Below are 17,264 nucleotides of genomic sequence, written 5' to 3' on the forward strand. Positions count from 1 at the left end.
GCCAGTGCTCTTACCCTCTGAGCCACCTCTCCAGCACTGTCTTAGTTTCTTGAGTGCCGCATTTTAACTTTGGAGATCAATGGGCATGGTAGGGCACACACCTTTAATCCCAGCACTCAGGAGACAGAGGCAGCCTGGTCTATAGCGAGATTCCAGGATAGCCAGGGCCACACACAAAAAAACTCTCTCTGGAAGGAAAAACAAAACAAAAAAGCCAGGTGCAGTGGCACACACCTGTAATCCCAGGATTAGGGAGGCAGAGACAGGCGGATCTCTGAATTTGAGACCAGCCTGCTCTACAAAGGGGGAAGTCCAGGACAGCCAAGGAGACACAGAGAAGCCTTGTCTTGGAAAAAAAAATGTCCATGGAGACCAGTGGATAACCTTGTGGAATTTGCTCTCTTCTTGTATCATGTACGTTCTGGAGCTCAATGCAAGTGCACTTACCCACTGAGACATCTTGCTGGCCAAATTGTGTTGTGTGAAGCTGTTAATAACATTACAACTATTTGTTCCATCAACAGGGAAACAATACTTTATAAGTGGACTCCAAACCAGGTGTGGTGGCGCATGTCTTTAATCCCAACATTTGGGAGCAGAGGCAGGTGGATCTCTGTGAGTTTGAGGCCAGCCTGGTCTACAAAGCAAGTCTAGGACAGTCAAGGGAGAGAGGGGGGGGGGGGGACTCCAAGACTCCCATTCATTTGTCTTCTACTTCATTTTAATAAACCAGCTGTGTAGGACTCATGGCCTCCTATGGTGGATGTCATCGCAGCTTGCTGACCTATCTGGTTGTTCCAATTATTCCATGAGGTGGGTAATACCATTATTCCCACTAAACTTTGAAATAAGGGTGGGTGAGATGGCTCAATGGTTAAGAACACTTGTTCTTCCAGAGGACCTAAGTTCTATTTCCAGCACCCACAAAGCAGCTCATAAGCGTCTGCAACGTCAGTCCCAGGGGAACCTGGCACTTTCTTTTGAACTCTGTAGGCATCAAACATGCAAGTAGTATGCGTGAGCAAAACATATAAATAAACCCAAAAGCCCCATTTAGAATAAGACTGTCTTGTGGCTGAGTGGAAGTCAGATGACAACAGGAGTCGGCTCATTCTTTACACAACATGCCTCCTGGGGATTAAACTCAGGCCATGAGGCCTGGCACGAAGCCACCTTGCCAGCTCTATTATTATTTCTTAAACCACACCCTGAGGCCCTCTGAACAAAAATTGAAGCTTACTGGGTGGGAGAGATGGTTCATGAGTTAGGAGTGCTTGTTAGTCTTGAAGTAGACTCAGGTTCAGTTCTCAGCACCCACATAACGGTTTACAACCATCTTTAACCCCAGTTGCAAGAGCTCTGACACCTTTTCCTGGACTCTATGGGCATTGGGCATACATGTGGTATAAGACATGCATGCACGCAGAACACTCTTAAGATCTAATAGAAGTAGGAAAAATGTCAGTTTACACTATATCAAATGCTGCATTCACTTTGCATTAAATTACTAAAGTCTTCATGAATTCCCATTTCATTCTTGAGCAGGGACCATGCTAACCTCTCCTCATTCTTGTTCTAATTTTAGAATACAGCTGCTGAATCCAGTACTCAGCCACACTTTTCACAGAACCAGGCAATGATAAATGGGTGTTGTTTTGAGCTACTAAAGTCTTAAAGACATGGTAATTGGTTACACAGAAATAGAAAACAAGTGGGGGTGTGGTGACTCACTGGTAGAGAGCAGTAGGCCTTGGGTGGTTAATCTCATCACAGGGGGGAGTAAGGAAAGAAAAATGTATGGGGTTACAGGAAAGCCACCTGAGTTCAATCCAGGGCTCAATCCTTGGGACCCGCATGGTGAAAGGAGAGAACCTAATGCCACATTGTCCTCTGACCTCCACCTGTCCCATGACACACACATACATAAACCACTCCCACACTCACTTTTAAAGATGACTTCACAACACAAATCCTGGAGTCCTACTTTGGAATTGGTTTCAGGGCCATGAAATGACCATGTCAATAGGCCAAAGGACCCAATAGCCAGGCATTCCTAAGAATTCAACTTTCCAACTGTTTCCAGCTTTTGCATCTCTGGATCTCGATTTCTGTAGCTGATAGCTTGTGGTTCCTTTCTGCTTGTAGGGCAGCATATGGATTTCCTCTATACTTCATTTGACTGACCAAAATCAATGTTGAGATCTATCATCTGTACCTCATAGTGAGGCTTATTATGAAGCCAAAGTTCTGCTATGTAGCCCAGACTGGCTTTGAACTCACAGATCTCTACATCACCCTTTTTTTTTGAGATGGTCTATGTAGCACTGGCTACGTGGGAGATTGCTTGCCTCTGCCTCTTAAATGCTAGGATTAATGTCATGTGTCACTATGCCTAATTCAGTTTGTGTATGGCCATGCAAACTTGCCTGGCATGGCTCTCCCGGGGTCAGAGGACAACTTGGGGGAGGAGGTTCTCCTTCTATAATGTGGAACCTGGTGATGGAGCTCAGGCCATCAGTTCTAGTAGCAAGTATCTTTACCCACTGAGCCAGCTCACCAAGCCACTGTTTCCCCGCCCCCAACGGTTTTGGGACTCTGGGCCACAGAGGTACTCTTTGCAGGTGCCCTGGCTTCTTTTGATTCCATGTATCCTGTTTATCTAACTACAGTCCCCTTATATGTCAACCATTTGGCCAGGACTAGGGTATGCAGTTCACTCTGGCCTCTCTCCAGAAGGCCCGCCATGACAAGGTATTCCACCAAACCAGTTTTCCATACTAACTTCACACTCTTGTCCCACATTTGTTCAACTGTGTGGGGGTATGTCCTTCAGTAGGCTTTTCTGAATCATCCTCCCATTCCCCAAGCTACAATTTCTTTTCTAGACCTAGATCCTTAAATCCTGGGAGTACACCCCCTCCTCTTTGGAGGGGTTGGCGGTGATAAGGGCTCTCATATCTCAGGCTGGCCTCAAATTTGCTACGTAACCAAGGCTGACCTCCTAGCCCCTCCTCTCAAGCATTTGGATTTCAGGCACACTACCAGGCTGTTTTTCTGTGGCACTAGTGGATGAATGTCAGAGCTTAGTGCATGCCAGACAGACACTCTTTAAGAGTCATTTATCTCCAGCCCTCATGAGATTCTGTGCTTCTAACTACACAGTAAGATGGAGAGTTACACTTGCTTTCCTGTCCCCAAAGGAAACTAAGTCCCATTCCATCCCTATGGCTCAAATGTGGCTATGGTATCATCCAACTGAAGGTAAGGGGTATCCACCATCAGGGGCTCTGGGGCTCCTCCATGAGGAGCACTGGGGCAGGAATGGGTGGTCTTGAGGGAGACACATACACAGCATACCTGGACTGTCCACAGGCTCCTTCTCTGCTAGGTCAAGGTTGTGGCCTGGTCCTGGCTCACACAGGAAGAAGTCACCTGGCACTTTATCCGGCTTCGGAATGCTGACAAGTCACACATGATCACCCCTACACCGTCGCATCTCAATGATCCCACTTCATTTATTACCAAAATATCACAGAATTCCAGTCACTGGTAACATACAGTGTTTAACACAAACCTGACACCTGTAGAAGGAACTAAGTATTTGGACAACTGACTCGTTTGGAATCATCAGTTAACGCCCCATACCTCCAAAATACGCTTTTGAAGAGCTTTGGAAACTGAATTAAAATGTCTACACAGCTATGAACAATTGTTTAATAAAACTTTTTTCATGTTTGCATTACATGTAAATATATCAATTTGGCATCTCTATAAAAACTCTGAAAATGGTGCAAAAGTTTCATTCTCTTTGAGAAAGCCATTGACAAAAAATATTCACACGTCACTAAAATTTCGAAAAATGGTTCTTTCAAAGCTTCATTAATCTGAAATCTTCTGGATTATCAAAATCTAGGTTTGCTTTTTCTTCCTAAAACACTGAAGAACATTTATTCACAAGGGTTTAAAGTTGGGGGGAAAAAGGCAATGGGGAGAAGGAAAACAGGTAAGGGATTTTGTTCCCCACCTTTCTTTTTCTGAAAATTACTTTTAAAGGCTAGTTACATAAACATCCTCAAAAGAACACAATGGGATTCACTTTATTGTTGACTTTGGACAGCAGTGTCAGACTTTATTGAAAACAAACCCATGTAAAAACAAAGTTAAAATGAAAAAAAAAATGGTACCTGAAAAATAAATTATTTCATATAAAACAAATCAATAACTTAAAACACACTAATATACAAAAATGTCTAGCCATCTAGTGTACAACATGGGAATCAGCTGGTAGAAGCCCTCCCCTCCCCCAAAGTAAGCCGCTGTGGGGGAAACAGCATGTGGGAAGAGAGGTGGCCCCACCAACCAACCAGCCTTCTTTCCTGGGGGAGGGGAACAGAAAAGCACAGTCCTCTCCAAGTCTCCACCAGCCTAATGCAAATACTTGGCAGCTGGTGACTTACAAGTAATAAATAAATAAATAAATAATAAATAAATAAATAAATATTTTCATGACCAAGAAAAAGAAATTGAACCACATCAGCAAAAGGTTATGGGAAAATGTAATACAATCATTATTAAAGGTCAAGGGGTGGGATGGGAAGTCTTTATCTAGGATGGAAATGCATGCTCTATTGCTTCCCTAAGAATGTGTCAAATCATCAATGCCACTGAACAGTAAAGTTCATGACTTCTGGGGTGCTCTAAGGAAGTCTGGAAACAAAATTCCTGACCCCTTGCATGTGATGAACCCCAAGGGTCCCTCCTCAGTAGTTACCTCAGGTCCCAGTAGGTGAGGCAGTTCCTGGAAGATGGAAAGGGATAAGGTGTTAGGGATGGAGGAGGCAGAGGCCCCCTTCAGCTTCCTCATATTTTCTTTCACTCAGTATAGGAAAGCTGGCTACACAAATCACCAAGAGATAAAATTGGGCTGATACATGCTAATTGGAAGAGCTGAGTTATTTTACCTTTGATTTTTAAATATAACACAAGACTGGAGTAGGTCACAACCTGTTAACATATTATGTTATAGACAAATGGCTCCTTTGGAGGCAAAACTGGCCCCTGTCTGAGAGGCTCATCTATTTCTCTGACCCAGCTGGATTCCCCTTATATGCCAGCCACAAGACTCCAGTCTTAGCTCCTTATAGCTAGGAGGTCCAATCCCCAGCAGTGTAGGGGTTCCTGAACTTACTGCTGAGCAGACTCTCAAAAGGTTAAGGCAACTTTAAGGGAGATATAACTCAATTCAGTACAGTGGCACCACATCTCCCCACACCCACCAGGGGAAGTCTGGTTCTCAGATAGTCAAGCAAGATGGTAGCTGAGCAGAGCAACTAAGTACAGAGCAGGAGAGGAGGGGGACAGAGTCAACAGTACTGCGACTAGAGGCACAGCCAGGACGGCTTGGCACACTACCTAGGGAGGTTTCAGATGAGGGAGAGAAACACTCGAGGAGAGCCGGGCAACCCAACTAGAAGTAGGCTGAAGGATCTGGAGGTGGCTCAAATGAACAATCCACTACCCGGGGAAGTTGTACAGGTCAAGAGAACTCAGCCAAATCCTCTTTGGTATTGGCCAAAGCGTATTTCTGATGAATGAATAGTACCTACTCTGTATTTTTTCTTTTCCCCCATCAGACTCCCCAAAAGAAACACCCCTACTTTGCTCCATAAAAACAGGATGAATTTCTGTTAAAAAAGAAAATTAAGTTTCTCTCGGGTTGTGACTTTTTCATGCTTAGCAAGTGCTTTTATCACTGAGCTACATCCACCTCTGGACTATGGGATGCCCCTTTCTAGAAAGCTTCTACAGGGCATCATGAACCAGGTCCAGCACCTAGTCTCTTCATAGAATGAAAATTGCTTTCAGGAATGTCTTTTTAAAGCTAACTCCTAGGCTGGGTACGGTTGCGCTCCCCTTTAATCCTAGTGGGAGACAGAGGTAGGCGGATCTCTGAGTTTGAGGCAAGCCTGGTCTATGAAGAGAGTCCAGACCAACCAAGGCTACACAGAGAAACCCTGTCTCGGGGTGGGGGTGGGGGTGGGGCGCTAACTCCTTCTAGACACTGGCAAAGAAAGAAACACACTAGGGCTTTTTATCTAGAATGTTGTCGAGATTGTAGAGACCACACAAAAAGAGAATTTCACTGAACTTGAGGTGACTTCCAGAAGCTGGTTAGATTTCCCTTTCCTCTCATGCTTCTGGTCAGAATTATTATGGAGTAAACAGGCGTCTGAAGGATGGGGATGGGAGTGACTGCGGTGCTGCCTCCAAGCACCATCACGTGCTTTAAAGACACAACCCCTTTCAGGTATGGGACACTAGCTAAGGCTGCAGAACGAGGGGAAACCAGGAAAGGGTTGGATGGGGAATCTCACCTTCACTCAGAAGGATGTTGGTCTGAGAAACTGGAAATGCCTATTTTACCAGGAGAACTTTCTGGTCCCATGGGAGGAGCACTCTGCACCAAAAGAGCAGTGGACTCCTCTCCTTTTTTGGTCAGATCTGGGCATAAGGGCCTTTGGTTCTGGGTTTCAGGTCCTACAGGCTGGGAATTCTGGGAAGGAGATAGGATACTGAGCAGCACTTGTTCACTTAGGGTGGTACAATGAGGCAACCTCGTCAATGGTGGGGAGCACTACAAAAAGCCCCTCCAAGGAAGTCAGGAAAAGGAGGCGGGGGAAGGGACAAGTGGCCTCAAATTGTCTAAGGGCTTCTTGACACACTGACCTGCTTTGGAGATGGTTGTGCATGTTGCTCAGTTTTCCACTTAGTAAATGAAACAAAATAAATAGCTATATATATAAATAATTAAGCAAATATATAAATAATGCTGTTGTACCATGATATCAAGAACTAAATATTAGCCTGCTGTTACTCCAGGCTCACATCAAAGTGAAGAGCTGCCAGTAGCTGAGCTAGCCTAGTCTCATTCTCTCCACGTGCTAATACAAATCAGAGCGTGGTCCTCATGGCTCCAGGGGTCAGGCCTGCCTCATCTGCTCTAAAGGCCTTCCCTCTGACCTTTCAATCCTACCATCTGGAGTTAAGAAGCATCGATCCATAGCTGTGTTTCTATACCATAGATCCAGAAGTGCTTTTTAAACGTTGAGGCAAGTGTTTAAGGTCTGACAGACTCCTCCCTGAATGCTGGGCTGTCTGTGCCTTCCCTAGCCAAAAAAGAAAGAAAAGGTAAAACAAAAAACAAAACAAAACTCGAGCAAAACAAAATCAAATTTAATGGTCTTAAATGCAAAAGTAAAAACAAACAAAAAACACAAAAAAGCAAAAGAAAATTAACAGAACAGAACCCCAAACGTCAAGGCAGTTATGAAGAGAACTTTGAGGGTTAATCCTTAAAACTACAAATCAAAGGTTTTTGTTAATAGATAACTGGCAAGAAGTACTTTTCTGCTGAGTGTCCATACAAAAGCAAAACATCAAAGCAAAAATCTGACTAAAATCAGAAAAAGTCTAGTGCTCACAAGGAGGGATGCGAGAAATACAATGCTCAAATGTTTCTGTGTCATTAAAAACAGCAATCATTGTGCATTCAAGCTAGGATAAATGGTCTTGGAAACTTGAGAGGTTGCATGAACAACAGTATTTGATGTATGGGCACCATGCATGCAATGTGTGGACAGACACTCAGGATGTCAGAGGAGTGGGACATCTTCAGGCATGCCTGGAGCTCAGGTCTGACTCTGGAATATACTGGAGCTGCCCTGAAACTCTTTGGTCCGTTCTCATTGGTGCCTGGGCTTACCCCTTTTTGTCCTCTGGAGGGCTTGGCCCAGCCCAACATGTGGAACCCCTCCCTCCCCTGGTGGGGGTCCCACACAGTCTGGGCCCTGCTGTTGCTCCCTACACCACAGAGCTGGGACTGAGTGGGCAGGAGACAGCAGTGGGACTGCTGGGGAGGGCAAATTTCCTGTGAACTAAAGCAGAAGTTGCTTAAAATGGTGAAGCAGTTGAGAAAAACACACTCCCCATCTGTCTAACATCTTTAGTTTAAAAACTAAAACTAAGGAAAAAAAAAAAGAATTTTTTTTTTGTTTGTTTTAAATCCAGTCTGTGGAGACATCAAATGAAACAGGTGTTAGACAGTCTTAGAAGTTAAAGCATGCTTCAGTTCCACCACCATCCAGAGGGACTGGTTAGTTAATGCAGTCTACTTAGGTTTCGGTTTAATATATACTTTAAAGGAAATAACTTAAGAAACTTAAAATTGGTCTAACATTTGTGGGATTTCAAGCATTTGAACATGTCGGTTGCATCCCAGAGTATAAAAACCTTTTGCACTTCTCATTTAGACTAAGACAAACACTTGTGAAAATTGGCGCAAAATGAGTTGTACACTAACAAAAAAGTTTCAACTTCTTCACTCTTAATTATCTATTCCGTACAAAAAAAGAAAAAAGAAAAGAAAAAAAGAAAAGCATGAGCGAGTTATTTGTGGGACTTGTTGGTTTTGAAGGAAACCTGTAAAATTTTGTCCCCCAGGCGGTAGCCATTCAGACTTGCTATGGCCACTGCAGCTTCTTCATAGTTTGTCATGGTCACAAAACCAAACCCTTTGCACTTGTTGGTGTTGAAATCACGAATCACTTTCACATTGGTGACTGCACCAAACGGGCCAAACATCTGCCAGAGGATCCCCTCATCCGCGTCTTGCCCAAGGTTGTAGATGAAGATGCACCAGCCGGAGGAAGCATTGCCGGGGACATTGACACCAGAAATCCCACTCATGTGATCTACACCCATAGGGGAGAACCTAGCAAACAGAGAGCACATGTCAGGTCAAGGTTAAGGTCAGCAGTGTATCTTAACAGGAGGGTAAGAGGTAGGATGGAGAGGGGTAAGAGGGTGGCTCTGGTACAGTGATATAAGGACACTGGGCCTCTTACACAGCCAGCTTTTCTGAGCTAGAGGTGCTCAAGAATGGGGCATCATGTGGGTTGAAATGACTTTTAAAAACAGCATGTATTAGCTGCATAATAATGCTCACTGTGACATTTGCATAACACATGTAACGCAATGAAAATGGTCACTTTCACCTTTATTATCTATCCTCTTGTCCCACCTCCCCTCAGACCCTGTCTACTCCCCAAATAATCCCTTCTACTTTCATAATTCATTAAATGTTTGCACATGAGAGAAAACAGGCTGGGCATGGTGGCACATGCCTTTAATCCCAGCATTCCAGAGGCACAGGCAGGCAGATCTCTATGAGTCTGAGAACAGCCTGGTCTACAAAGGGAGTTCAGGATAGCCAAGGCTACACAGAGAAAGCCTGCCTTCAAACGAGAGCGGGGAGGCGGGAGGTGAGGGAGGACCCTGGAATCTAGTAAGACAAGACAGGTTGTTAGGATCTGAGGTGTCAGTGCTTTCACTTGTGCTGTATGTGTGCAGCACGTTTATTTAGTTGTTCCAGTGGCTCTCCCCATTTTAGTTTTTGTAATGCTGGGGAGGAAACTGACGGTTGGTGCTGAGCCACAAGCTCAACCCCACATTCCACATTTGAAATTCTGGGAGTTTCTTCCACATGCCCCAGTGTAGGTGGCAGTACTCTGCAGGGATCTTTCATTGTCAATGTACGTGAGGGAAACTTCACATTCTGTGTGTGAGTGCGTGTATTCATGAATCCATGTAGGGGGGAAGGAGGGAGGTTTTTTTTTCTCCCAAATTTAGTCCCTTTTCAATGTTTTGTTTTGTATCGCCCCCCTCGGCCCTCATCATGGTTGCTCTGTGTAGGCCCAGATATGCTGTAACTCACTCTGTAGACAAGGCTGACCTTGAACTCAAGAGATCTTCCTGAGTGCTGGAATTAAAGCTTGTGGCACCCCCCCCTTTCCATTTAGCATCTCGTGGTGATACTTCTAGATGAGTGTAAAAGCACAGGATCCTCTGGAGTGAGTACAAGTCATGCACAGTTACTACAGGGCACAAGGTTTCTTCCTCTTAGCTCTGGGCTGGCTAAAACCACCTTACAAGGCCTAGGTCAAGATACTGAGGCCTATAGACTCGGAGTTTTTCCCGGTGACACATTCATACTCCCACAACACCCCTTCTCTCTGTCTCCCCCGTACCCTCTATGTTTTTCTTTCTTTGGAGCCACAAGTACCTCACTCTACAGCTCATGCTGACTTAGGATTTATAATTCTCCTGCCTCAGCCTCCTGACTGCTAAGACAACAGGTGAGTACAGCATGCCTGGCCACAGTGAACTGTTAATTACATTAAACAAAATGTGATTGAAAACACGACGGTAGCAGTAAAGATTAAGGAAAATAATAAAAAGTGCTAACGAAGCACTGCTACCCTCTAGGTGTTTTATGAGGGATAAAAAAAAAAAAAGGTTGGAGGGCACATTTAAGAATGTTTGAGGGCTGGAGGGATGGCTCAGAGGTTAAGAGCACTGGCTACTCTTCCAAAGGTCCTGAGTTCAATTCCCAGCAACCACATGGTGGCTCACAACCATCTATAATGAAATCTGCTGCCCTCTTCTGGTGTACATGCAGGCAAAATACTGTGTATATATGATAAATAAACAAATCTTAAAACAAAACAATGTTTGAGGATGTGCTTACTTCGGCAGCACATATACTAAAACTGGAACGATACAGAGATTAGAATGGCCCCTGTGCAAAGATGACATATAAATTTGTGAAGCATTCCATATTTTTACAGCAAAATAGGGGAGAAAAAAAGAATGTTTGAGGTGGAGCTGCACAGTACAACCAAGGAGTCATCACTTGCTCCAAAATGATAGCAGACTCTCCAGACTTCCAATATAGTGCAGAAGGTTTCAGGGCTAGTTTCTATGTGGTTAGAAAAAAGCAAGATAGAGTATTGGCCTCAGTTTAAAACAAAAACCAACTGTATAAACTGTTTTCTATAGTCAGCAGTGTGATGCTGCAGTGGCCAGACAGCCTTCTATGGTCCAGAGGCAGTTTCAGGAAGAATGACTGTGGTATTGTTGCTATGGGCAGCAGTACGGCACCCAACTGTCTGTGAGATACTAAGCTGAGCTGTTTTTCTTTTCTCTTTCGTTCTTTCTTTTTTTTTTTGGTTTTTTGAGACAGGGTTTCTCTGTGTAGCCTTGGATGCCCTGGACTCTCTTTGTAGACCAAGCTGGCCTCGAAATCAGAGATCCATCTGCCTCTGCCTCCCATGCTGGGATTAATGGCGTGCGCCACATCTGGCTCTGGGCTGATTTTCAGTTAGAACTAGAAAGAGGTGCTGACTGCCATTTCAAGTCACTTAGGTGACTACAGTAGGCCTATTCATTATAGGCTCTCCATCTGTATTTTACTTTGTTGTTCATTTGTTTTTTTTAAAAAAATATTTATGTATTTTATGTATATGAGTACTTTGCATGTACATCTGCATACCAGAGACAGCATCAGACAGTTGTGAGCTGCCATGTGGGTGCTGGGAATTGAATTCAGGACCTCTGGAGTACAGTGAGTGCTCTTAACCACTGAGCTACCCTACAGACCCCGTGTTGTTGATTCTTGGCACTGAGCCTGGAACTGTATATAGACCATGCCTACTTCAAACTCATACGAGTTTCACCTGCCTCTGCTGCTGAGTACTGGGACTAAGTGCACCTGTGCCAGCACACTCAGTTTTGCTTTTGGTTTTTTGAGACAGGGTTTCTCTGTGTAGCCTAGAGTCCTGGAGCTCACTCTGTAGACACAGCTGGCCTGGAACTCACAGAGATCTGCCTGCTTCTGCCTCCCAGGTGCTGGGATTTAAAGGTGTGCCCCACCACTGCAGGGCTGTTCTGTTTTAAAATAAAGTCTAACTTAGCCCAAGCTGGACTCTTGACTCTATATGTAACTGAGGATAACCTTCAAATTCTGGTCCTCTTGCTAGAATGACAGGTGTTTTATTAACACACCTAGTTTATATGGTGTTGGGAATGGAACCCAGGGTTTCATATATGATAGGTAAGCACTCTTCCAACCAAGTGGTTTCTTCAACAACCACCTCTGCAATTCAACCAATTTTGGATCAAGGAAGATTATTTGGGATAAAAAACCAAAACCAAAACCCCTTCCTTGAAAAAAACCTCACAATTTTCTACCTGTAATAACCATGTACAGACATTTGGGGTCACTATTCCCTGAATATGCTGTTTCCAAGGTAATCACAGGGTATCAGGTATAAATCATGTGGTAAAGTAGAGAAGCAACGAAGAGAGGATGTTTATGGGATCAATGCAAACATTTTATATGTTGAACTCGAGCACTGGATGGTTCTGGAATGTGAGACAGGGGTGTGAGGTGAGGGGAAGTCCTAGCACCAATCCCCTAGTGAGCACCAAAGAATGACTGCATATTAAAAATATCTAGGATATTATTTTACTATCTTAAAGATTCTACCTCTTCAGCCTTTCCAGTGCTAGGATTATAGACATACATCTCTAGTCTAGCAAGGGACACTTCTTCATCTTCCGCATTTTCATTTCTTAAGATTGGCTTCATCATCTCTGATGAAGAAAGAAGCCTGTCCTGACTTACAGGTCTTTCTGGAGGGGGGACCTGACTCTCTGCCCATCTGAGCCCCTCCTCTTTTCCTTATCTTTGCCTCCTTCCCAGAACTCCTTATCCATCCCTTCCTCACTGCTATTTCTCTCTGGCTCTGTGATTCTTCTGGTTTCCTTTCTGCCTGTTCCTCATGACTGTGACCCAAACCCTGTTCCTTCCCTCTACCATCTCCTGGTCTCATTCCTGAGCAGGCAGGATCCTCATAAAACTGTCTATCTACTTAGCTGGGAGTGGTCCAGCATCTTCAGACTCTAGATAGCTTGTGTGGAAAGAGCAGGATCTATTTGGTCCCACTGTTTAACCCAAAGATGGGAAATCTGAAGAGTAAAACAGAAAATCTTTATCCACCTAAGGCAAATCCTTGCCACCCTGACAAAAATGAAAGGCATCTATGTCAGTGATTCTTTTTCTCAGTCTGGCAACTGACATTTTCAGTATGGAGAGAAGGAAATTGCAGAAAGCAGCTCTTCTTTTGGCCAGGACCTTCAAGCAGTAGACTCCTAATACTCAGCTAATAGTCTGGCAGAGTGCTTACCCAGCAGTTATAAAGGCCCAATTTCCATCCTCAGTATAGCATAAACTGGCTGTAGTAGCGGTAGACCTGTTTACCAGCATTTGAGAGGTAGAAGCAGAAGGATCAGAAGTTCTAAGTAATTTATTTCTTATTTATTTATTTCTTATTTATTTTTTTCCCCAAGTTTTTCTGTATGTTCCTGGTAATCCTGGAACTTACTCTGCAAATCAGGCTGGCCCTGAACTCAGAGATTTGCCCAGAATTAAAGACCAGGCCAAGCTCCAGGCCATCTTGAGCTATACTAGACCCTATCTAAAAGGGAAAGAAAAAATAGACAAGGAAGTTATATGATAAAGGCTTGCCTCAGAGTCACTGATCAAATGCATGAATAGGCCTTACCTAAGCACATGCTGTCTGCTATCTTTTCTCACAGATACAAAAGGTTTTTAAAAAAAACAAACATAATTTAAAAAATGTATGGATTCATCTATTTTTATGTGCATGTTATATGTTTCCTTCATGTATGTCTACAACACCATGTGTGTGTCTGGTACCTTCATGGGCCATCTGGTTTCCTTGGTACTGAAGATACAGACAGTTGTAATGCAACTGATGTGAATTAAATCCACATCCTCTACAAGAGCAGTTAGACCCCTAATTATTGAGCCATCTCTCCAGGGCCAAGATTTTTATTAGAAAAAAAATTTAAGGATTGAGAAATTGCAATTCCTGCTAAACGATATCCCCATATTACAGGAACCATGCACTAGAGCACTAGCCCGTGAAGTTGGTGCCACTTTTTCAACTTAGAAGAAAGACAATGCCTCAGTGGATGTGGGGTTGGTCCATTGCAGCCACGGGCTACCTGAGGACATGACCCACCAGTCTGAATGGACCTGGAAAAAAAAGAAACCATCTTGTCTGTGTACTGATTTTTCTTTTGTCATTATCTTACAAACAGCAAAACTTAAATTGCATTAGGTGTTAAGAGTCACTAAGTCTACAGGAGGATATATGTAGGTGATGTGCAAAGATCTTACAGGAGAGCTGAGCAACCTTACAAATATTTGGTACCTGCAGAGGCCCTGGAATGCACTCTCACACTCTTGATGGCGGAGGGCCACTGCGTACATTTTGCTTTCCTTTAAGAAAGGGCTTTGCTTTGTAGTCAAAGGTAGTCTTCAATTCTGCCTATGTCTCTCTAGTGACAGAACTGCAAGTGTGAACCACTACGCCCAGTGCACAGACATGTTTCTAATAGAGGTGATGAGAAAGTTAGAAAGATATGACTCTGGTAGGATCAGACTAGTGTCCCCAGTATTTTCTCCTCTGAGCACATTCCTCTCAACACACAGGGCTATGTTTAGCTTAAAGGATTCTGGCAGGACAGGGATAGCCCACCAGGACGTTAACCTCTGGACCCACCTGAATCTCTGTGCCTGGTGGTGCACAGGGCCTCCAAACCGCCTAGCAGGTGAGTGGTACAGCTGCGAGAGGAGAGCCATGTTTTTGTTCTGGTTGGGATTGGCTGCAAACTTCACTGTGATGGGCTCGGAGGAACCTGGGGGTTTATGACCATTGAAACTGGTAATTGCCTCTTCTGCTTCCGACCGTTTGTCAAACCGGATAAATGCAACCCCTCTGGACAAACCTTTTTAACAAACCAACAAAAATGAGTTAGAGGAAAAAACTGTAAGGACAGCAAAACAAAACTAAACTGAAAAGCAGAAGTCAAGTCTGTAGGCTATGGCTCAAACTGGGCACCTAGGTAATAAAATAAACCAAAAATCAAACCTAAATATGCAAAAGAATGAATAAAGAAATGTCAGACTCTCTTTTGAATTAAAGCAATGAATTCCAAATAGCATTCTGAACATATCTTAAGTGCCCCATACCTCATGGATGATGGAATATACATTAAGTCTTGGCTCCCGAGCAGGACTCTCAGAACTCCTCCTTGGGAGGAACACTGGCTTAGCAGGGTAGAGGGTGGCAGAGATGACTTCTAAATTAGCCCTTTCTGGCTTGCTTGAAGGGGACTTCCTTGCCTGTTTAGTACCTTAGCCTATATGCTTTCTCCTTCACCCCAGGAGAACACGGTAGTGGTATCTCAGAGGCAGCCCTTCACTCTCCTCTTTCCTATCTCAGATCTTCTTGTATCTCTTGTATCCTCTGAGGCCCTGGGACCTCTTGTGATCCACAGCTGCGTTCAGAAACAAATGAAGCCACTTATATCTCCACAGAAAACCACCCAGGCATGGGCCACAGAGAGGAACGGCTAAGAATCTTCTAGGAGCATCATGAGCCCACCCTGCACCCTCTGTACCTTGTCAAGCTCTTGTACAGGAAGCCAGGACCGACTGGTGCAGTCTACTACCTGGAAGACAACTCCTGCTTTCCCATAGGAACCCTCTCCCTAGACTGAGCTGCCTGAGACTTGAGCCTGGCTGCTAAAAGGAGCATCTGGTCAGTCCAGCTCAAGTGTGGAACCTGAGTGGAGAGAGGACTTATCCTTCATCCCCTGCCTGTCATATTCCAGGCCCTGGGAGGAAAAAAGGGATTAACTCTGCTTTGAAGGACAATCAAAATGGGTGAGGGCAGCAAACACTAAAAAGAACTGGTTAGAAAGGTGTTAAGAGGCCTGTCTGAATGACATCTCTGAGCCAGAGTTTGACTGTGGTCTGGAAGAGAAGCTACCTCAAGTTGACTAAACATTCTCATTCACAAGATCAGTAAAGGTTAACGTGGATGGGGGCGGTTCTCTAAGCAATGACATTTTGTGGGTTTTTTGTTTGTTTTGTTTGAGACAGGGTTGGCCTTAAGCTCATTATGTAGCCTTGGACCTTGAACTCCTACTAATCTTGCTTCTACCTCTGAAGTGGTTTGATTACAGGTGTGTGTCACTATACCTAGTTTACGTGTGCTAGGGACTGAATCCAGGACCTTCTGCAAGCCAGGCAAACACTCTACTGATGGCACTTTTTGCCTAGCGTAGGCAAAAGCCCTTTAGCTTACAGTTAAAAAGTAACAACAATGATCTAGAACCTTGGGTGACCAGTCAAGTGAGCATGCTGTCAAATGCTCTCAAGTCTCTTCCCATTTCTCGGTACTTTGCCTAATCATTTCTTAGAAGACCCCCCAATGGCACATGACTGTAACACCGTGGGCTTCATATGCACATACAGCAGCAATGGACTCTATGGTTCTTCCTTCTAGATTCAATGGCAGCACTGTAAACGCAATAAAACTCACCCTATTTAAACCCACAGATTTAGTGATTCCAGACCTAGCAATGCACCATGTCATAGAAGACTCTGGCTTTTTTTTTTCCCCCCAAGACAGGGTGTCTCTGTGTAGCCTCTGCTGTCCTAGACTCATTTTGTAGACCAGGCTGGCCTTGAACTCACAGCAATACGCCTGCCTCTGCCTCCCAGGTGCTGGGATTAAAGGTGTGGGCCACCATGTCTGGCTACATTTATAAATCTTAAACCTGAAGGAACACCCAAAGACCCTCCCTTGGCAGATGCTATCTGTATTTACACTTACAGCAAGACCAACAGCTTGGTTAATCTTGGAAAACTGAACACTGACCTAACTTTAGCTAGTATGATTCAAAGTTGTGGTTGGTTGGCTCTTCCACAAGGCCACTTTAGAGAGTCTTTCTACTTCTTAGACCTGTGACCAAATTGAAAAAAAGCCTGTATCCCAATGTGATTTCTTTGGTTTCATTCAACGGCTTTCAAGTAAAAACTATCTGAAAGAAAAGCGATGGAATCTCACTTAGAAGGTAAAAATCCATATAAATGTCTGATGAATTCATACTTTTTTTTTTTTTGGTTTCTCATGACAGGGTTTCTCTGTTATCTTGGCTGTCCTGGGCTTTGTAGACCAGGCTGGTCTCGAACTCACAGCGATCTGCCTCTCTTCTGCCTCCCCAGTGCTGAGATAAAAGGTGTGCGCCACTGCCCCCATTTTAAGGTTTTTTGAGACAAGGTTTTTCTGTGTAACAATCCTGACTATCCTGGACTCACTTTTGTAGACCAGGCTAGTCTTTAACTCACAGTGACCCACCTGCCTCTGCCTTCTGACCTTCTGAGTGCTAGGATTAAAGGTGTGTGCCACCACAGCCAGCCAACCCACTGGCTCTTATTGTGACTCTACTTCCACAAAGTTCTTTGACTTGGGCTTTATTTTTGCTAA

At 44.1% G+C, this 17,264-nt stretch overlaps 1 protein-coding gene across 4 annotated transcripts in view; it reads right to left on the bottom strand.

Moving 5' to 3' along the window:
• Positions 1-3,495: 3,495 nt before the first annotated feature.
• ELAVL1 (ELAV like RNA binding protein 1) overlaps positions 3,496-17,264 on the bottom strand; it is a 51,945-nt gene continuing 38,176 nt past the window's right edge. For 3 of the 4 annotated variants that reach the window (XM_084761080.1, XM_084761077.1, XM_084761078.1), the window contains exons 5-6: positions 14,490-14,715; positions 3,496-8,770 (exon numbers count right to left, since the gene is read on the bottom strand). In XM_084761080.1, the coding sequence (XP_084617206.1) occupies positions 8,446-8,770; positions 14,490-14,715 (551 nt within the window). In that variant the 3' untranslated portion in view covers positions 3,496-8,445. Of the gene's footprint in view, positions 8,771-13,737; positions 13,961-14,489; positions 14,716-17,264 lie in introns of those variants that run through there. The other variant, XM_084761079.1, reaches the window with a different exon arrangement.

This window comes from Acomys minous (assembly GCF_964271855.1).
Source record: "Acomys minous genome assembly, chromosome: 16".
Classification (NCBI taxonomy): Eukaryota; Metazoa; Chordata; class Mammalia; order Rodentia; family Muridae; genus Acomys; species Acomys minous.